At 54.4% G+C, this 21,357-nt stretch overlaps 1 protein-coding gene across 1 annotated transcript in view; it reads right to left on the bottom strand.

Moving 5' to 3' along the window:
* Positions 1-648: 648 nt before the first annotated feature.
* Positions 649-21,357, bottom strand: part of LOC124235149 (coiled-coil domain-containing protein 33-like) — a 105,260-nt gene continuing 84,551 nt past the window's right edge. Inside the window, exons 13-20 of the mRNA XM_046652758.1 lie at positions 5,532-5,697; positions 5,172-5,260; positions 4,816-4,947; positions 4,632-4,722; positions 3,655-3,821; positions 2,504-2,590; positions 1,613-1,726; positions 649-787 (exon numbers count right to left, since the gene is read on the bottom strand). Coding sequence (XP_046508714.1) covers positions 680-787; positions 1,613-1,726; positions 2,504-2,590; positions 3,655-3,821; positions 4,632-4,722; positions 4,816-4,947; positions 5,172-5,260; positions 5,532-5,697 — 954 coding nt within the window. The 3' untranslated portion in view covers positions 649-679. The remainder of the gene's footprint in view (positions 788-1,612; positions 1,727-2,503; positions 2,591-3,654; positions 3,822-4,631; positions 4,723-4,815; positions 4,948-5,171; positions 5,261-5,531; positions 5,698-21,357) is intronic.

Genomic DNA, 21,357 nt, shown 5'->3' with positions numbered 1-21,357 from the left:
GAAGTCAAGCTCTGCATGGGACAGATGGGGAAACTGAAGCCCAGAGAAGTTATTTGAGTCACTCAAGGTCACACAGCATGCCTATAGCTAGAACCCAGGCAACCTGACTCTCAGTGGAGGGTCCTTCTCCTGGCCCCATCTGCTTTCCTGTCCCTGGCTACATTTGGACACAACACTGCCAGCTCAGCCTAGCCCTGGTTAACGGGGCACTTCACACTAATATGCAACTGATTGCCACAGGCAGGCTTCAAGTCTTCCCCTTCTCAAGAAACAGATAAACCAAATTTGAAAGAATGGATTTCAGATGTGATAGATTTGGGGGCAAGTGGAAAGCCTCTCAGGCTCCCACCAGAGTTGGCCTTGGGTGGTCTCATTTTTTCCAGAGATCCGGAAGGGGCTTGTCTCCCTGGCTTCTGCTTTGGGAGGCCTCTTCTCCCCTCCTTCCTGGGCCCACTATGGCCTTTGGCTCTCCAAAGATGATAGCTCCTCCAGGCAGGAGGCTATAGGGCTGCAACAGAGGGCCCAGGCCTAGAGTAGGGTCTGGAAGGAGAAGCTGGGCCCCCCAGGCTGCCCTTCTCCAGGAAAAAGGCGAGTGCTCACTGACCTACAGCATTTAATAAAGTCATCTTAGAGGGTGGGGATGAGACTCCAACACACAGAGAGAGGCCTGTTGTAGTACTCAGGTCTTCCGGGAGTTCGAGGGCGTGTTGAGCTTGGTCTCTGAGCTGGGCATCAAGGGGTCCAGCTTTGAGGGTCGCCTGTTGTCCTTAGAGTGGGTCGAGGGGTTCTGTGGTGTCCAAAGCAAGGTGAGGTGAGTACGTCCCTGCCCCCAGGGGTGACCCATTGAAGTGCATCTTGCCTAGCAAGCCATGCCTCAGAGGATCCAAACCCCAGGGGGCAACTTCTCAAAGATTTCCAAACCCATTTAACCACAGCAGGTCATACCCAGCTTCTCTAAGAGTCCCCAGGGCTCAGCAGGTGAGTTTGCAAAGGCAGCCCTGTGTTCCCTGTCAGTCCCCGATCCTTCTCAGGAGCCTGGAGAGGAGCAGAGGACTGATGGCTCAAGAGCAAGAGCAATCAGGGTTTTTGCTTTGAGGGGCTGGGTGGCCTGGGGCTGAGCTGAAGGGCAGTTGTGAACAGGCCTGTTTGTTTCTGGGAAGCTGGCAATGTTTCTCTCTGGCAACATGCTCCTATCCCCGGCAGGTCTGCAGCATCGCAGTTGCCCAAGAAGAGTGTGCTCACGGGAGAATTTTAGGCACTGAGGAGTTGGGTGGGGGCCGCAGCTACTCTGCCCATGAGCAAATCCAATCCTAAAGTACAACCAGTGCCAGAGTGTTCCAGAAATGCCCGTGTGGACAACCCTTCATCCCCAGCTTCTCCTCCTTGATTCTCAGGCCTACCCATGGGGAAGAGGTGATCTTGGCAGGGTTTTCTATTCTCCTTAGACAGGTGGGGAATTGAGGCAGGACAAAGGCTTCTGTTGGAAACAGAATGGAAGCTGAGCCCAGGACTCCTGACTTCAGTAGAGGAGCTGGCCTCCCTGGACAGTTTTTCTCAAGGCCCAGGGACTTGGGGGTGGGGCGGTTGTCAGCCCTACAAAGGGATCACTTACGGGAAGGCCTGTGATGCTGGGGTTTGAGGGGTGTCCCAAGCCATACTCTTGCTCCTGCAGCCGTGTGGCCAAGTCCTGCTTCTCTCGTCCCCAGCGTCGAGCTGAGTCCTCTAACTGCAGACACAGGAAGGGACAGAGGGGGAATGGCAGGGCAGCAGGGCCCATCCCTGAAAGCCGGGATGACCAGAGCCTGAGCCTACTCTTGGGGCAGAAAGGAAAACCCTGGGCAATGTGGGCTTGCTGCCTCCCCAAGAGACCTGAGGGGTGGCAGGGGTGGGTGGCGAAGAGACAAGTGACAGTCTGATGAGGACACAGACGGACTTTCTCTGAGTTCCAACAACATACTGAGCCCCGACCCTGAGTCCACGCTGAACCCCGACCCTGCTCCCATACTGAGCCGTGACCCTGCTCACACACTGAGCCCCAACGCTGCTCACACACTGAGCCATGACCCTGCTCACACACTGAGCCCCGACCCTGCTCACACACTGAGCCCCAACCTGCTCACACACTGAGCCATGACCCTGCTCACACAGAGCCCCGAGCCTGCTCATACACTGAGCCATGACCCTGCTCACACACTGAGCCCCGACGCTGCTCACACTCTGAGCCCTGAGCCTGCTCACACAGTGAGCCATGACCCTGCCCACACACTGAGTCCCAATCCTGCTCACACACTGAGCCATGATTCTGCTCACACACAGAGCCCCGACCCTGCTCACACACTGAGCCCTGACCCTGCTCACACACTGAGTCTCGACCCTGCTCACACACTTAGCCCCGACCCTGCTCACACACTGAGCCTGACCCTGGCCACACTCTGAGCTCTGACCCTGGTCATGGGTTGCATGGTGAGCCTGTCCAGCCTGATTATTCCTTCATCTCACCTACCTGGCTCTCCAGGGACAGGATCCGGCTCTGAGCTCGTTCCAGCTTGGCCAGGAGGTTAAACTTGTCTGAAGTGCTTGCAAGGAGATCCTGTGGGCAGAGCAGAAACTCACACATGGGCCCAGCTGGGGGCTGCGGCTGTGTGAGCTCAGGAGGCCACGAGATGCTGAGCAGAAACCAGCCCGGTCTGAGTTCCAGACTTAGCTCCTTGATACAGAGCTTCAGACCCAGGGCGGAACCCTCTTCCCGAAGGAGTTCACCCCTGGCACGGCATGTGCTTTCTTCACAGCTGTCCTCCCCACAGATTTGGGGTATATGAAGTTTTTGCACATCAATTTTTAAATGTAAAATGTACTAGGGAACACTCATAAGTGCACAGAAAAGAATCTTGAACTCGGAGTCTTCTTGTAAAGTGAAGAATCTGTTTGTGAAGCAAGGGTCTCCCCATGCCCCACACTTTACCTGGATGTCCATGCATCAGGTGTGCTTTCAAACAGAACTCACCTCCTGGGAGTCCTGGGGTGAAGAGAAGAGCTCCTGAGGCCCTGCTCACCCCTCTTCTGTAATTCCATGTGTCCTGTCTTGGGGTTTGCATAAAGCAGGAACGCCTGTAGCAGCCTTGGAAGTGGAGTGGGGCCAGGGCATTTCTGGGGCCTGGGGCACCCACCTGCGCAGGCAGGGTCCCTGTGCACATGGACTGGGCTGGACCATCTGTCTCCTGTAGCCTCTCTGCGAGGCCTCCTCTTGCTCCCAACTCCCTGGGGTCCACCTGGGATGGGGGAAAGGGGCTCTCCAAGGCTGTACCAATCCCAGGGGATGCTCCAGAAGGGAGTTCTGAGAGGCCCATATGGACTCCAAGTGCAGGCCAGCCAGGTGGCAAAAAGGGCCAGGGTTCAAGGGTCAAAGGCCAGTTAAGGGCTTGCTTTCTCCCAGGATGCTAGATGAGGGTAAAGCTTTCAGACCCATGTGAGTGCCCCAGGAGAAAAGAGCAAGGCTGAGAGCTGGCACTCCAAGAGACTCGAGGCACACTGGAGACCCTGGGAAGCCTAACTCCTAGTCTTGGTCTTCAGCTCGGATTGTGCTGTGAGTGATTGCTGGGCCCCCGGTGGCCTGTGCACGCAGGCCCAAGCCAGGCCTGTGCTGGTGGCTCTTACCGGCAGAGCCTGCTGTTGCAGAATAATGGGGGCCGAGTGGTGGCGGCTCTTATCCAGCTCTGCCCGCAACCTTGAGTTTTCCGCCAGCAGCACTGAGTAAAGGTCAGCAGGTAGGTTCTCTCCCGTAGGACCAGGGGGAAGGCCAGAGGCTGAGAGCATGGGGAAGGCTGTGAACATGGCCACAGATGTTCCTGAGATGGGCTTTCCTGCCTCCATGTCCCTAGCCAGATCTGCCCCAGCATTTTGCTCCATTCTGCCCCTCCTCTGCTCCCAAGCCTTCAATGGTTGCCTACTGCCAGTGGGATCAGGTCCACACTCCTCAGGCAGTCATTCTAGGCTCTTTAGAGTCTGATCCCAGTGTTCTCCCTGACTACTCCCTCACCATTTGTCCCGGGTCTATTTCAGCTCTTCACTTCTCTATCTTTCCTTCCTTCTCTGCTCTTGGCACTGTCACTCCCTGGGCCTTTACCTTGCCTGTTTCCCCTCCCTAGATTGCCTTCTCATCTCTCATCTGGCTCCAGGATGATCTCACTGTTCCTGAAAGGTGAGCCCAGCTTTTGCTGTTTTCTAAAGGCCTTCAGAAACACCCGCCACCAACACCCCCACAAAGTGAAGGCTGAGCGCAGGGCTGGGCACATAGGGGCCCCTGGTGAGGCTGCACAGATGGGCTCAGGGAAATCCTCTGCTTGGGCTGGCCTGATAGGGTGAGACCTGGTTCTCTCCTGCTGATCAGAGCCACCTCTGATTGGTAGTTCTAGGTAGCTATGGTTAACATCAATGGAGCAAACAAATGATTGATTTAACCAAAGTATCAGGGACCTCTGGGAGCCCTCAGTGCCTGAATGAGGAGGGGAATAGCACCCCTCTGCCCCAATTTTAAGGTGCTCCTGAAACTGGGAGGCTCCAGGAAGGAAAGGCCTCTAGGGATGGGACAAAAGGCAGGGAGCAGACTCACCCATGTAGGGAAACTGACTCACCCACGTTGGGCTTTCCCTGCAGCCTGGTCTGCGGGGGCTGGTTCTTATCCCGCAGCTTGTCCTCCAGTACGTGCTCCATCTTCTCGATCACCTGGAGGGAGAGCACAGAGGTTAGGCTGGCCTGGGGGCTCTGCACTGTCCCACTTGTGGCTAGGTCCTGGTGGTCTGGCCCCTCTGCACCTACCTTTTCCTGGTGCCGCACGGTCTCCTCCAGCATCTTCATCTTCTGCAGCTTGTCCTGGTACCGCTTCAGCAGCACAGCCTGTGGTTGCTGAGCCTGGTACAGGAGGAGCAGCTCCTTCTCTCGATCATTCTTCTGATGGTGGGGGATGGAGGAGGCAGGGGGGAGGAAGGGGTGCCTGGGTGTTACCCTTGACCCAAAAGTCTACCCCAGGCCCCTCTGCTGACTCGTCCACTGAGCAGGCCTCCCATCCCTCTATGCCCCTCTCCCTTCTGCTCCCAGACACTTCTCCAGATGCTCCCACTCTATCTCCCTTCCTCTAGGCTCCCACACTCCCTGTCCCCCAAGCCCCAGCTCACTCGAATCAGCTCATTCTGCAAACGGTGCACCTTGTCCCTCAGTTTCGTCATGTCCAGCTCACTCAGCAGCAGTTTCTGCTTCATGAACACTGGTGGTGGTGGTGGGGAGCTGGCTCAAGGAGGAGCTTCTCCCAGCTCAAATCAGCACAGTTGGGGGGTGGGAGCAGGTGTCTCTCAGCCCTGGGCTTGAGACAGGACTGGATTCTCTGTTTCCCCTCCCGGAGAAGACCCAGCCAACTCCCACCAGCCTGTTTCCAGTAGCATGCGCACCTGGGAAAGGCTCCCCACCATCCTGTCCTGCAATCCAGAGCCTGGGCTCAGGCGGGGCCCTGACGCCCTTGGTGGCCTATACCCCCTCACCTAGGTTCTGGGCCTTGTCAGCATTGTCCTGCTCCTCTTCTACCTCCTCCTGGGTCAGGTGGCTCCTCAGCAAGCGGTTCTCTGCCTCCAGGGTGCTGACCTGTTTCCGTAGCGACAGGATGTCCTCTGCCATCTTCTGCATGGCCCGCCGGTAGTTGTTCATCTCCTGTGGACCCCAGAGCTCAGAGCTGAGCCCCCAGCCCCACTGGAGCCCCATCCCACATCTGTACTCACACTTGAAAGTCACTGGGTCCCCCCCAAGGCCAACAAACAGAGTGGACCCCAAGCTGTGCCCCCAAGTCTTAGCAACTCCTTGGTGGTGGGGGTGGGGGGGGAGGGTTATGACTTTGTGTTCACCCCTCCAGCCACATGAGAGCAGCTACAGCAATGTTCTCTCCAGGGGCCATGTCTCCTGCTCTGATGCCAACTAAGGGGGACCCAGGGCTCAGATACCAGGTGAGGACCCCACGAGTAATGGAGACTTGAAAGGATCAGGGCCAGCTTTCCAGGGCCAGGCTGGATCAGAGCCACTTCTCTGCCTCTCCCTTTTCCTTTTCCCCTTTTCTAATCCCTCTGCTTTCTCATGTCACTGAGAACCCAGGGAAGAACCTCCCATAAATCCCACTGAATGCCACTTGGGAGCTGACCCCAGGCACTAGCCCCCCGACCAGCCCAGGGGTCATGAAGAGACCCAGGATAGGCCTGGGGGACCCAGATAAGGACCCAGGGTCAGAGTCGGGGTCCAGCTACAAGACCTAGGGCGTGAGGTGGGGGCCAGACTCTGTCATGAGGTTAGAAGTAACAGTGATCCTAATATCTGGTATTCATCGAGCATTGTTCTAGGTCAGGCCTTCTTCTGAGGGCCTCCCTCATTTAAGCTTCAGAGCAAGCCTAGGAGGGGAGGTACTAACCTCATTCTATCAACACAGAAACCAAGGCCCAGAGAGGTGAGTAATGTGCTCTGTCACAAAGCTGATGAGTGGCAGAGCCAGGACCTGAAACCCAGGCCTGCTGGCACTTGAATCTGTGTTCTTAAGCGCTGTGCAAACCTACCATGATGCTCCTACACGCACAAACTTCACAATATGTTGACAAGTGATAACGGCAGGTTACAAAAAAGAATTATCAGTGTGATCTCAATTTGGGAAAAAAAAAATTCATGTCTGCCCATACGTATGCATAGGAGAGTTAATAGGCTATAGTTATATGCATTTGTTTTATAATCAGAAATTCTCTAATGTTGTTTACCAAAAGTTTTGTAAAGGGAGTTTCTTAAATCTACACAGCACAAAATGTAAAAGAGGGACCCAAAATGTGCAGCTAGGAAGGTGCACAAGGGAGGAGGAGGTGGGAGCTAGGTTGTGGGGAGGAGTGGGAGGAGGGAAGTGAGGCCAGCAGGAGTTTGCTGAGCCAGGTGGCTTGTGGCCTTCCTATGGCTGTGGAGGCCTTGCACACAGGAGTGGGGGCTCATGGCCCCAGCTAGGCTCCCAAATCCTCAGGAAGTAGAGCTCTGCCCCCAGTTCCCACCTGGGTGCCATGTTGACTGGAGATGTGGCCTGGCTCCCAGCCACCGCCTCCATCCTGCTGCATGGTGGGCCACTGACTTCTTGGGGATGGGTTCCCAGACAGCAGGGGCTCCTCAGACACCACTTGTCACCTGCCACTGTCTAGCCTTTTGGTTAGACTCCCTCTAACTGGTGCCAATGCTGGGTCCATCTCCCCAGCACCTGCCCCAGTAGAGGCCCAGGTCTTGGCTCCTCCAGATCTGCCCATCCGGTGTCCTCATGCAGCACTGATAACTAGGAGACTCAGCCTGGAGACTGCACACACACGGGCTTTGTGCTCAGGCTGCAGTCAGAAGCCCAGTTTGGCCACTGACTTGTTGAGTGAGCTCAAACAGGCCCCTTCACCTTTCTGAGCCTCAGATTCCTCATCTAGGATAAGCCCGGGGTTGCTGTGAGGCTCAGAGTCTTGTGTGTGCAGGGGCTGGCTCAGGCACCTGCCCGGGGCAGGTATGACCTGGAGGCAGCAGCTTTCGTCCCATTCCGCTGAGGTCCTAGTGGCTGCTTTAGTCAACAGGTCAGACCCCTTCCTCTTCCTCCTTGCTGTCCTCACCCTGGGCTCCCTGGCCCCCTCGTCTGCAGTGCTCTAAATCTTAAGATTTATGGCAGCCCCATGACTGACAGGGGTTTGTCAAGAGGAAGCACATGATATTTTAGACAAGCAAATTCATCCCTTCTTTCCTTCCCCAGCCTAGTTCAGGCTCTTATCTGTCTGCTCGGAACAATTACAGCATTATCGAAATGAGTTTCTTTGCTTTAGGGTGATCTTTCAAAGGAACACACAATCAAGAAAACATCCTCAAGGATACTGACAGCAGCACAGTTTGTAGTCTTATACTAGGGCACGCTCAGTCTCTGGACTACAGGTGGCACTCACAAAGAACGACCTAGATCAATTGTTCTGACACAGAGAGATGTTCACACTCTATTGTCAAATAGAAAAAGCACGTGGCAAGTTCATATCATCCCATCCATAACTGGTGTGTGTGTGTGTGTGTGCGTATGTGTGTGTGCATGCATAGGGGTATATAGTAACGGTGGCTGTTGTGGAGTTTGGGAAGGGAAAGGAACACGTTTCATCTCTAATTTTTGCATTTTTGTCTTTTTATTTTTAAACAAATCTTTATTTATTCTTTTTATTTTTTGAGGAAGATTATCCCTGAGCTAACATCTGCTGCCAATCTTCCTCTTTTTGCTGAGGAAGTCTGGCACTGAGCTCACATCCGTGCCCATCTTCCTCTACTTTATATGTGGGATGCCTACCACAGCACGGCTTGCCAAGCGGTGCCATGTCCGCACCTGGGATCCGAACCGGCGAACCCCAGGCTGCCCAAGTGGAACATGTGCACTTAACTGCTGTGCCCCCAGGCTGGCCCATAATTTTTGCATTTTTAATAAGAATGTATCTATATATTAGTCATCTAATTAAAAATAATTTAAACATAAATACATTGAGGGCCATACCATGTTCATGGATTGAAAGATACAATATTTAACGAGTTAGTTGTTCTCTAAATTGATTTATAGATTCAAGGCACTCTCAATCAAAATCATGACACTTAGTGTGTATGTGTAAAAATAGACAAGCTGATTCTATAATGTGTGAGGAATAAAAAGGGCAAGTATAGCCAAAATAATTTTGAAGAGAAACAGCTGGGAAGACTTTCTCTATCAGCCATCAAGACTTCCGATAAAGCTACAGTAATTAAGACAGGGTGATATTGGTGCAAAGATTGATAAACAGATCAAAGAAACAGAACAGATAGCCCTGAAACACACCCACACACACACAGGCAATTTATGACAAAGACGGTTACAGGGCAGCAGGGAAAGGACTAACTTAATAAACGGTGCTGCATTGTTTTTATATCTACACAGAAAAAAGGGAAGGACTTCTACCACATACCATAACTAAAAATAAATTCCAGCGGGTTGCAGATCTGAATGTAAAAGGTAAAACAATAAGGCTTCTAGAAGACAAGGATAAGAACATCTTTATGAACTTGCTGTTGGGAAAGGTTTTTAAAAACAGAACACAAAAAAGCACAAACCAGAATGGAAAGAATTGATAAGTTGGGTACATTTAAATGAAGAACTTCTGTTCATGAAAAGACATCATTACGGGGGTGAATGGACAAAACGAGTAGGAGCAGATATTTGTAATACACACAACAGAGGTGGACTCATATGCAGATATAAAAACTCTGACAAATCAATAAGAAAAAGAGAGGCCACACAAGACATATGAACTGGGCACTTGACGAAATAAGTCAATAAGCATCTGAATTGATGTCCACTCTCACCAGTCATTTAAAACCACAATGAGATAGTGATACACCCATTAGAATGACTAAAACAGAAACAAAACCATACTGACCATACCAAATGCTGGTGAGGGTGTGGGATAAGCAGCACACTTATTCACTGCCAGGGGCAAGGGAAGTGTCACCATCACTTTGCAGAACTGCTTAGATGCTGGATGCTATTAAAGTGGAATGTATACAGAGCCTATGACCCAGCAATTATACTCCTGAGTATATATCCAACAAAAACGCATGTGTGAATGCACCAAGAAGCAGGTACAAGAACATTCCTAGCAGCATTATTTGCAATAATCCCCAACTGGAAATAACATAAATGCCCACTACAATAGAATGATGAGATCCACTCATACAATGGAATACCAGACAGCAGTAAAAAGGAATCAACAGCTACGTGAAACCACGCGGAGGAATTACTCAAATAGTAAGAAAAAGAATCCGACACAAAATACCTGCTCTATGATGCAATATAGATTTGCTTCAAAAACAGGCAAACTTATGGGGCTGGCCCCGTGGCTGGGTGGTTGTTTGTGCGCTCTGCTGTGGCAGCCCAGGGTTTCGCCAGTTCAGATCCTGGGTGTGGACATTGCACCGCATGTCAGGCCACGCTGAGGCGGCATCCCACATGCCACAACTAGAAGGACCCACAACTAAAATATACAACTACTTACTGGGGGGATTTGGGGAGAAAAAGCAATAAAAACAAAAAAGAAGATTGGCAACAGTTGTTAGCTCAGGTGCCAATCTTTAAAAAAAAAACAGCAAAACAGGTAAAATTAATCAATAGAGTCAGAAGTCAGAGTATAAGATCCATTTTGGAGGTGGGGGAGTGATGGGGAGACATGAGGGAGCTTCTGGGGTGCTGGCAATGCTGCACCTCTTGACCTGTGGGACCTGTCAGGGTTACCCGTGTGTGTTCGCGTTGTGGTAACTCATCGCAGTGAATACATTTATGTTTTGCCTGAATGGGTGCTGCACTTCACACAAACGAGTTTAAAACATTTAAAGAATTTTAAAAAACCCTGAAATCCTGGCTCAAGTTTGGTTAAGTACATGAAGCCTCCGCACTGCCATTCTTCTCTGGGGACCCTCCCAGCTCTCAGCAATAATAGGTTCTTTTTGGCCCTGAGTTTTGGAGGCTCCCACTGCTCCCGAGCCTTCCTCACAGCCTCTTCCTTCTGGGAGCCTGCTCCAGCCCTGTCCTGGAGGGCTGTGTGGATTCTGCTCTGCCTCCCCAGCAGGGCCGTCTGAGAATGAGCAGGCACACACACTCATCCTTGTCAATGACCTTTGATGCCTCAGAATACCCTAAAAGACCCAAAGTGGTTCAGTGACGTGCCCAAGGTCACACACTGCCGCAAACATGGAGCTAGCATCCGAACACAGACTCTAAACCTGCGCTCTTTGTGCTCTAAACCTTTGTGCCTTAAAACCTGTGCTCTTTGCACTTACATGATTGAGGAAGGCTGGAGGCTTCAGCTAGAGGGAAGAAGAATGAGGTCCTGCCTTGCCTTTGAGCTAAACCTGTCTAAAGAAATCGAAGGGCACTGCTGGAGGAGGTGGCCAGCATAGGTAGCAATGTCCATCTGATGTCCCAAGGTGCCATTCTCCCTTCGTCCCTGAGGCCAAGGCTGCCTTGAGGTGGCGGTAGAAGAAGGGGTTCCCCTGTCTGCTCCTCAGGGAGCCAGACATGCCCAGGTCTCCCTGTGTCAGGAGAGGTGGGTGTGTAGACTCATCTCACTGTCCCCAGCTACACCTGGCCCAGCGCAGTGAGAAAGCATATTTGAAAGAGCAGGCCTGATTCCATTGCTGGCTCACCAGCTTCTCCTTCTTGCAGGGAAGAAGCCTGCTGGATGCTGGTGTCTGTGTGTGTGCGGGCAGAGGGTTGAGTGCTTCATGGCCATGGTCAGAGTGAGCACCTTGGACCAGCTTCCTCTAGGCTCGGCATCAACTCAGAAGCAAGGTCTGAAGCCTGCATTCAAGGCCTCTTGCAAGCCACCTCCTCAGGCACGTGGACCCAGCCCTTCCCCTCCAGCTCACACTCCTACTCCCCTCTTCACACCTCCGCTCACGCCAACTATCTGCAGAGAATGCCCCCCACACTCCCACTACCTAAACTTTGTCCTTTTATAGTCCACTCAGCAATTTTTAATTGCATGAGGACTGACGATGCATGTGTGCATTAGTGTGCACGTGTGTACGCATGCATTGAGGGAGTCCCAGGGAAGGGGCTACAAGACCCTTGGCTTACCCCATGGGTCTGATTACCCCCTCTTCTCATTCAGGGGTTCATCCTTTCTAAGATCCCATTGTTCTTCATCTCAGCAGTCCTAGGTGGGAGCAAAGCTCTGTTCTTAACATCCCTCCCTTGACAGATAAAGAAAGCCGAGGCCCAGAGCAAGAGAAAAGAGACGGAGGGAGAGCGTGGCTCCAGACGAAATGGGGTGACCTTGCCTCAGCCAGGGTCCCTGCTGGACAAAGGAAGAGTGCTTCGTCAGGACTCTACCCATGAGCATTAGCTCTCTACACCTTCCACAGGCCCTTCCACCACCCCCAGCCTGGCTGCTCTCCAAGGGTGAGGTCTCCCCGAGGGATGGAGAGGGACTCTGGCTCTAGCTTACCCCCCTCAGTCTCTACTCTGGCCAGCGCCCTCTGTCCATGAGACCCAGAAAGGTGGCAGGCCTGATCACACTCCTCAGCTTCACCCACCTCCCCAGCTGAGCAGTGACCTTGGGCAACACAGCTGGGCAGGGAGGCTGCAGCCCTGACCTCTCCCCGCAGCCTGGGCTGGGTTCCCCACTCAGGGCCACACTCTGCGTCACAGCCCAGCCTTGAGAACACACAGGACGCCATGCTCCAGATTCCTGCACACCTGCCCCCCCTTCTCCCCAGTTCCCAGCCCACTGTGGGGGTGGACGAGCAGGATGTCAGCCTCTTCCCCCTCCTCTCTGGGCTAGCATATCCTCTGGGGACATTGACTCCACCTGTGCCTGACCCTGAGTGCCCACTACACCTCTCTCACCCACTGACACCCCCACCAGGACCCTTACTCTTAGTCTGCTGAGGTGAGAAGCGTCAGGTGGCCCTAGGTTTGAATCAGCCCCCTGCCACTGATCGCTGGTGGCCTTTGCCACACCAACACCTCTTCTCTGGCTCTGAAAGGGTGGCATCTGTGCTGAGAGCCTCTGTCCTCATCCGTGGGATGGGAAAATAGCCCCACCTCAGGGGTGACTATGGAGCGAGGGGGTGGGGAGGGCCAGCCCGGGCCCTGGCACATAGCGTGCCTGGAGACCGCCAACTCCTGTCCCTGCACCACCTTTGGAGGCTTTTTTTTTTTTTTTAAAGATTTTATTTTTTCCTTTTTCTCCCCAAAGCACCCCCAGTACATAGTTGTATATTCTTCGTTGTGGGTCCTTCTAGTTGTGGTATGTGGGACGCTGCCTCAGCGTGGTTTGATGAGCAGTGTCATGTCCGCGCCCAGGATTCGAACCAACGAAACACTGGGTCGCCTGCAGCGGAGCGCGCGAACTTAACCACTCGGCCACGGGGCCAGCCCCCTTTGGAGGCTTTTTTAAAAAAAAATTATTTTCACAATAGCCGTGGATACCATGTACAGAAAGTATGATTATCTGACTGTTCCCATTTTACAGAAACAGAGGCCAGCACGCTCTTGCCTCCTTACCATGGATTAAGGGCGAGGGGTGGTGGTGATCTTCCTCAGAACCCTGGAGAGGGCAGTGCTTACTCCCGTCTCCCTCAGGAAGTTCTTATGGTGGAATCCAAGGCACCTCATCCCAGCGGGGAAGTGCAAACATACCTGCAGCCACTACCAACTCTGTTAATCAGAAGGGCCCCTAGACCCCCATTGCACAGATGGGGAAACTGAGGCCAGGAAGAACAGCAGTGTGCCCAAGGTCACAGAGACTAGTTATAAAGCATAGGCTGGAAGCAGTAAACAGCCAGTCAAACAACACTTGCTGAGCACCACGGTGTGCCAGGTCTGTGCCATGCTGGGGCAAAAGAGCACAGAGAAGCCCAGACTGCCCCTGCCTGCAGCAGTCTCCTATCTACGTGGAGGGGATGGCAGGAAGTGCCCATGCCAGAGGGGAGCACAGAGGAGGCTCTTAACTGAGCCTGGGGGTCTGAGAAGGCTTCTTAGCAGAGGTGATAATCTGAGCTGACTCTTGAGGATGAGGAGGTATTATCTGGGGGTGGGGAGAGGGCTCTCTGGGCAGAGGAGACACTGTGGCAAAGGCAGGGTGGTGAGAGAGTGTGTGCCGAGGGACAAAGTTGGCGAGTTTCTGGAGAGCAGGGTGCAGGGGCGGGGGCATTTGGCTGGAGAGGCGGCAGGGCAGATGGAAGAGGGCTCTCAAGGCCAGTCTCAGGAGCTTGGGCTCTGTCACTGTCCACAGGCCGCCGAAAGGCCGAAGCTTGGGGGCTGGGGTACATGCGGCAGAACCCCTCTGGCTGCCCAGCACAGGGGACGAAAGCAGGGAGTGGAGGCCAAGAGCAGTGAGCCAGGTGACTCTCAGTGGGACCTGTGCCAGGTGGATGCAGTGGGCATGGAGATGAGGGCAGGAGCTGCAGGAGGGAGGAGAGCAAGGAGGAGGAGCCGGAATCTGGGGTCTAGGGGGAAGGAGGAGCCGACCTAGGGAGGGAGGGACATGCTGGGTGTGAGGTGTCCGGCTTGGACAGAGTCACGGCTGTAGAGGGTGAGCGGCAGCCCAGGAGGTGTGAGGGAAGCCCTGGAAGGAGGGGATTTTCCAGAGTCAGGGGAAGTGCAGAGTGGGGGTGTTCAGGACAAAGGGAGGGGTGGTGGTGGGAGAGGAGCCCTCAAGTTCAGGGGGACTGCCAGGGAGGTGGGGAGAAAAAGGGTGGAAGCAGGCTGCCAAAGCCAAGACCACAGAGAGGACAGCGATGATCTTCCGCTTCGGGTGACTGCACATTCAGTAACAGAGACCCACCCCACCCCCGCAGGTAACCTAAAAACCTGATACAAGTAAAACCACCTTCTTAAAAGCATTAAAGAGCCGGCAAGACAGTGAGGAATTATTGGACAGAGATAAGGGACAAGAGAGGACCCAGACAGAGGACTACTACACAGCAATGAGACAAGAACCACAGCACCAAGCAACCGCGCAGACGAGTCTCTCACACAGAGTTGAGCAAAAGAACCATTCACAAAATAACACGTGGGTGGGATGCCCTTCAGAGAAGGTTCAATTAGGGACTATCAGGCGATAGTGATAGGAGAGGCGCACTAGATGGTCTTTGACTTACAGCGGTTCGGCTTACGATCTGTAGACTTCACAACGGTGTGAAAGCGATACGCATTCAGTAGAAACTATACTTTGAATTTTGATCTTTTCCCAGGCTAGTGATGTGCGGTACGATCCTCTCTCGAGCTGCTAGGCAGTGGCAGCGAGCCGCAGCTCCCAGTCAGCCACATGATCACGAGGGTGAGCGACCGACACACTGACAGCCGTGCTGTCCCAGACAACCATTCTGTTTGTCACTTTCAGTCCAGTAGGCAATAAATTACATGAGATAGTCAACATTTTATCATAAAATAGGCTTTGTGTTAGGTGATTTTGCCCAACTGTAGGCTAATGTGAGTGTTTCAGGTAGGCTAGGCTACGCCAAGCTATGATGTCCGGTCGGTTAGGTGTATTAAACGCATTTTCAGCTGATGAAATGTTGAACTTAGGATGAGTTTATCAGGTTATAACCCACCATAAGTTGAGGAAGATCTGCATAAAGAATAAAAGCAAGACAGTGCGCGGGCACGGTGGTCACACCTAGGAGAGGAGGGTGCGAGGGGCTTCTGGGAGCTGGTGATGTTCTATTTCTTCACGGGCATTTGCTTTGTAATAATTTGGTTGTGTTTTATGTTTATGTTCAATGCAATTTTCTCCATGTGGGTTACATTTCACAATCTAAAAATTTTTTGAAAAGAGGACAGAAGGCTCAATAGCTTCTAAACCTGCAGAGGGAGCCTCTGAATGTGCCCTCGAGGATCTGGCCCTGGTGACCCTGGCCAGTGCTCTGAAGGCCAAGGTGCAGGAGGGAGAGAATTGAGGGGGACAGCGAGGTTGAGAAGGGACAGAGGTAGCTGGGGACACAGGGTCGAGGAGAGGCTGGGGGTGGAGAGAGAGGATTTTCTGGAGGATTAGGAGACGGGCAGGGAGGGGTGTATGGGGGGCATGGGCTGGAGCAGGTGGGAGGGGTGGGATGGAGCTTCATTCTCCTGGGGAAGGGAGGCGGCCTGAGGCAGGGGCTGGTGTAGATAGGAGGCAGTGTGGTGGCAGGGCTCTGCAGGGGGTGGGTGTTGCAGGCAAGCCAGGGCAGCGGGTTTGCTGGGCCAGGTGCACACTCTCCTCCACTTTGCCCTTCCCTTGGCAGCCATCTAACCTCTGGGTCCCCAGGGCCCAAAGATCCTTCGACAGCAGGCCCAGGCCACCTGCCATGTGGCTTGCCTTTACAGCCAGCAGAGGGCAGCCGCCTCCCACAGATGCTCCAGCTTCAGCCTGTAGTGGCAATGAGGCCGCCCTGAGTGGGCCCCAAAGCTCAAGGTGGGGAGGGGTATGCATAGGGGGCTATCTTACTGTCCAGCTCCAGGCACACAAGTCTCTCCTCCAGGTGGTCCAGCCCACCTTCCCACACCTCCTGCCCCTGGATTCCCATCTCAGAGGTTCTGATGCATGCCCTCTGCCGAGAACCACCATGGAGGTCAGAGAGGTGCGGTGACTTGCCCGAGGTCACATAGCAAATCCTGATCCTCAGCTGGGGCTTCTGTCCGGAGCCAGCCCCGGGGCAAATGATGGGGCTGAGTGGGGAGGGGAGAGGCTTGGGACAAGAGCCATCTCAAAGCACTGAAGTGACCTAATTCTGAAGTAACACCTGCATAGCAGCAGACACCTGAGGCTGACCCTTGTGCCTCAGGGGTCAACACACGTCTTAACAGTTGAGAGCGACTTGGATGCAACTTAGACAATGCCCCAAACAAGCACAGACACACAGACACACACATACACACCCCTCCAACAAAAGCCTAAATCTTTGCGAGATTCTTTTACTCATCTAGGAAGACACATTTCTGACACAAAGCCCAGGGAGAACCCGTAGGGGTCACGGGGCCTAATGACAGCAACTCCCCTTTGTTGAATGCTCACCACTGGCCAGGCCCTTTATATATTTTTTCTCTAATTCCAACAATGAGTCTGCAAGGGAGGCGTTTTCATTCCCAATTTCCCAAGGAGGCAGCTGAGCCTGGAGTGGAAGGGCTGAGTGATTTGTCAAGGCGGCCCGGCTCACGGGGCAGAGCTGCAGGTCCACGGGGATCTCCCAGGCGTTGAGGGAGTGTCCTGCGGAGCCCAGAGCGCCAAGCCTGGGGTGACTACGGAGCTACTGTCTCCAAGGGGGCAGAGTAAGATGCCACCGCCCTCGACGTTCTCCTTTCACCAGGCACGGGGGCTGTTTGTCCCAGGCAAGGCGTCTGCTTGGGGAGGGAGGCATGCACATCGCGTAGCCCATCAGACCCGGAGCCCCTTCCAGCACAGGACGTACTCTTAGGGTGTATAACGGCTGCTTTTCTGAGTCAGGGATGGAAAGATTCCTGCCCTGCTGCGCCTGGCCAGGCCCATTTCCTGGTATCCCTGGACCCCTGTGCAAGGTAAAGAGAAGCCAGTTCTACTCATGACACCCCTCTGCCCCTGAGAAACCAGCTAACAATGTAGTGTATCTACCTTCCCTCCAAGGATTTCCTCTGCCCAGAGGGGCATCTCCTGGTTGCAGGAAGTGTCCGGGCACCAGGGGGCAGCCCCTTCCCACTGCTCCTGGTAAATCGGTCTGATCTCTGTGGCCTCCTCCTTCAGGCAGGCCTCCTAGTTCTCTACCTCTCTTATGGTGGGGCTTTCTTTGTGCTGCCTCAAAATACAGCCTTGGGCCGGCCCCATGGCGGAGTGGTTAAGTTCGCACGCTCCGCTTTGGCAGCCGCAGCCCAGGGTTTCACCGGTTCAGATCCTGGGCACGGACATGGCACTGCTCATCAAGCCATGCTGAGGTGGTGTCCCACATAGCACAGCCAGAGGCACTCACAACTAGAATATATAACTATGTCCTGGGGGGCTTGGGGAGAAGGAGAAGAAGAAAAGATTGGTAACAGATGTTAGTTCGGGCGCCAATCTTTAAAAAAAAAGCAAAAAAACAAAGGACCAGAATCTCCACCAAAGGTGGAGAAATTGGTGTTTTTTAAAACAAAACAAAACAAAACAAAAAACCACACAACCTTTCTCTCTGGTAGATGAAAGATGGCTGAAAATGCTGTGCTGCTCCTCTCATTGAGAGGTGGGGTCTAACTCCCCTCCCCTTGCAACTGGACCAGCCTTAGAGACCTGCAGGACGCAGCATTATGACATTCTGGGACCTCTGAGGCCAGGTCATCAGGAGACTTGCAGCTTCCGCCCTTCCTCCTGGAACACTTGCTGTTCCCCAGGGAAGAAGCCCCAGTACCCAGGAGCCCCACGCTGTGAGGAAGGCAGAAGTGACGGCGTGCGGGGGACGGATGTGCAGCCAGCCCCAGCTGCTCCAGCCCCCTGCCCTGTGGGTCATCTCAGCTGAGGATGCCATGGATGGAGACCAGCCCTGCCTGCTGGGCCTCAGCCTAGCTCCTGACCCACAGAACTGTGAGAGAGAATAATAAAAGGAAAAATTATTGCTTTAAGTCACAAGTTTTGGGGTAGTCTGCTATGCAGCAGTAGAAAACTGGAACATTCTCCTTTGCTTCTCAGAGCCCTTCCGTGGCTTCCACATGCCCTCACGATAAACTTCTAACCCTGAATTTCAAGGCACTCTGTCCCAGCACAACTAGACCCCATTTCAGAATTCTGCCCTGGCCACTCTGCTCATGGCCAGCCTTCCTGGGCCCCTTTCTATCTTCAGATCTTCACCTACTTCTGCCAAGAGGTCATCTCTGACACCACCTCCCCAGCCTGGCACTCTGCATTTCCCCAGGGACCACCTACACACTCCCCTCTAATTCTTGGGAGACCCTGACAGCGCAGAAGGCCTTCCCTCCTCTCCGCTGCCTCTAGTTGCTGTCCTGCATAGGGAAAGCAGAGCCAGGCAGACCCTCTCACCACTGGGGGCCAAGGACCCTGCTCCCACCAGATTTGCTGTCATTTGACGGACAGAGCTCTTGGAGGTCCCTTAGGATGTCTGAGAAGCCACTCTTGGCTAACCTTTCACTGGACTTAACCACATTTCTTTAAAATAAAATGAAACATTCAGCTTGTACAAATTGGTGCTAGCCTCCCAGACCCAGAGATCAGAGTTCTGACCAACAGCCCAGTTCCAGGGGCTGCGTCAGGGAGGAGTAGCAGAGGACAGAGGCTGTGCTGAAGAGCTGCTGAGAGCGAGCAGAAACTTCCCCGGGGTCAGGGCTCACCTCCTGGGCTTACACCCAGGCCAGTGCCTCTGCGGCCATGCCCACTCCCTGCCCCACCCTCCACCCCTGCCCCCTGGGGGCCACTGTCCACCCAGCCCAGCTCCCTTCCTTCTCCCCTGTTCCATGAGACAATGTGACAACAGAAAACCCTGTGGCCATGAGAAAATGCCTCTTCCTCATCACCACCAGAGGGCGGGCCAGGGAGGCCTGGGAGCCCCACTGGCCGGTGGGGACATGACTGAAGACCAGGGCTAGGACGCACAAACCGAGGTTGGACAGCAAGGGCGTGGCCGAGGGGGAGGGGCTGCACTCCAGGCCACCCAAGGCCAGGCCTGGCAGAGCGCAGGGGGCTCCCTGCAATGGGGCCCTGGCCCTAGGAGTGGGGGCCTGGAGGAAGTGTGATCCTGGGGCATCACTTCACTTGCCACGGCTCTTGAGCCCGAGCCCAGGAGCTCCACTTCTGAACGGAGGGCAGTACAGAGCCCCAGAAGGTCCTAGAGCCAAGACCCTTCTCCACCAGATCCCTGCTCCTGGTTCCCCTCGAATGTCAGCTCAGCCTCCCAACCACCCGCAAATCTGTGCGAACTGCTGTTTAAAACACGTTCCCTGAGGGGGAGGCAGTCGCTTCTTTGTTCAGCCCAAGGTTACAGCAAAGAAACAAAAGGAGTGAATTTTCCCTTTCTTCTGTTCTTCTCCTTCCTGTGCAGCAGAGATGGTGCCTAGAAAGCTTTCGTGCTTGTGCACATGGTGAAGCTCGGAGGGGTGGCGAGGCCTTGGCTGGTGCTGACCTCAGCCCTGTGTAACTGGCCCCTGAAAGAGCCAGGCGGGCTAACTAGGCTGGGCCAGGACAATGGGGATAGGGGTGGGGCTGGCTTGGGGGTGGGACTGGCTTGGGGGTGGGGCCTCCTGGAAGATGCTCTGTCTTTCCATTTTTCCCTTCCCATTTCCCCTCCCAAGCTTCCCAGAACTCTGCTTGACCTTTAAGGCTCCACTCTGGGCCCTGTTCCTCCAGGAAGACCCACTGGGCCAACCCAAGCCCAGCCATCAATCACCCCTCCTCAGTTTGTGGCTCAGAGTCCTGCCTCTCCTGGATTTAGCTTGGAGCTGGCCCTTGCCCCCAGTCCAGGGAAGTACAGGGCCAGGCACTCACAGGCCTGGTGAGGGGATAGACTCCAGCCCTGGCCTCACAGGCCCTGCTTACTGTCCCATAAAGAGCCCCTGTCCCCACTGATCACCTCCTGCCCATCCCACTGCCCCCCTTCCTCCCCCAACTCCCCCCCCCGACTCCCCGCATTAGAGCTTTGCCTCTGAATGCCCCATTGGGGTGGGGAGAGCCCTGGCTGGAGTTCAGAACCTTGGGTTCTAATCCAGGCTCTGCCTACATCTGCTGTATGACTCTAAGCAAGGCCCTTGCCCACTCTGTGCCTCCTCATCTGAAAGCTGGATTATGATCCCTGTTGGGGGTGCTCTGCAGTTCTTGCCACAATGGAAGAGCAAACGCTTTGGCAACCGGGGTCCCAATGAGAAGGTGCTGTCATAAGCCTCCTGGCCTGGGGCTGACCCACCTCCTCTTGATGCCCCCACCTGCCTCACCTCCTCTCCCTGACAGCCCTTGTGAGCTCTGCCCTCCCAGCAAGCCTTCCAGCCTGACTGCCCCAGGATAGCCCAGGCCCAGTCACTTTGAGGATGTGTGCTGGACCTCCAAGAGGCCAGAGCCAGGGCTCAGATTAGCAGGACACAGTGGTCACTTTAAGGAATTTTCCCAGAGGTCCTCTCTCTTTCCTTTCTGGGTTCCTGGGTGTGGGCTCAGGTGGCCTGGGCTGGGACTAGGGGCCCCACAGAGGGTTCCTGTGACCATGGGCATCTAGAGGCCAATGCCTGAAGGCCTGATCTTCTGGTCCTCCTCCACCTTGCTCTACCACTGCCTCTTACTGGTTGCCAGGGAACAAATCCCAACACACCTGCCTGCTAGGTGAACCAACCCATCCTCCCAGAACCAGTTGGTATGGGGGCAGACTTACAGAGTGGCTATCAAGGAGGCCTGGGGCAACCTCGGGAGCTGGAGGGGATGGGGACCCTGGCTCTCCCATTTTTCTTGCCAGCAGTCCTGTTCCCCAGGATAGGTCCCCAGGGACTGTTGCTACAACAAGTGACTGCCTGGTGACCAAGCCCAACCCTGAGCTGGAAGCAGGCAGGCCCACGGGGCCACTTGCCCTTTGTTCCAGGGTGGGGGGCATCTGGGAGGGGTGGCTGAAATCACTCTAGGCTCGTTCCTTGGCCAGGGAACTGCAAAGAGATGGCAGGGCCTGGGAGGGCTGTGTGGCCAGGAGCCCAGGAAAGGGCAAGCCCTTCTGTCTCCTTAACCCCAGTCTCAGCATCCCTCCCCCAACCTGCCCTCTAGCCACACCTCTGTCTCCCCTTCGCCGCCCCCCTCCATCTCCAGTCTTCACTGTCTCTGCCCCTTGGTTACCCCTACCCTCAGTCTCCCCCTGCCTCCC

Source organism: Equus quagga, chromosome 2 (genome assembly GCF_021613505.1).
Source record: "Equus quagga isolate Etosha38 chromosome 2, UCLA_HA_Equagga_1.0, whole genome shotgun sequence".
In the NCBI taxonomy this organism is placed as follows: domain Eukaryota; kingdom Metazoa; phylum Chordata; class Mammalia; order Perissodactyla; family Equidae; genus Equus; species Equus quagga.
Note: the sequence above shows the minus strand (reverse complement) of the source record. Positions and strands in the feature narration are given on the sequence as shown.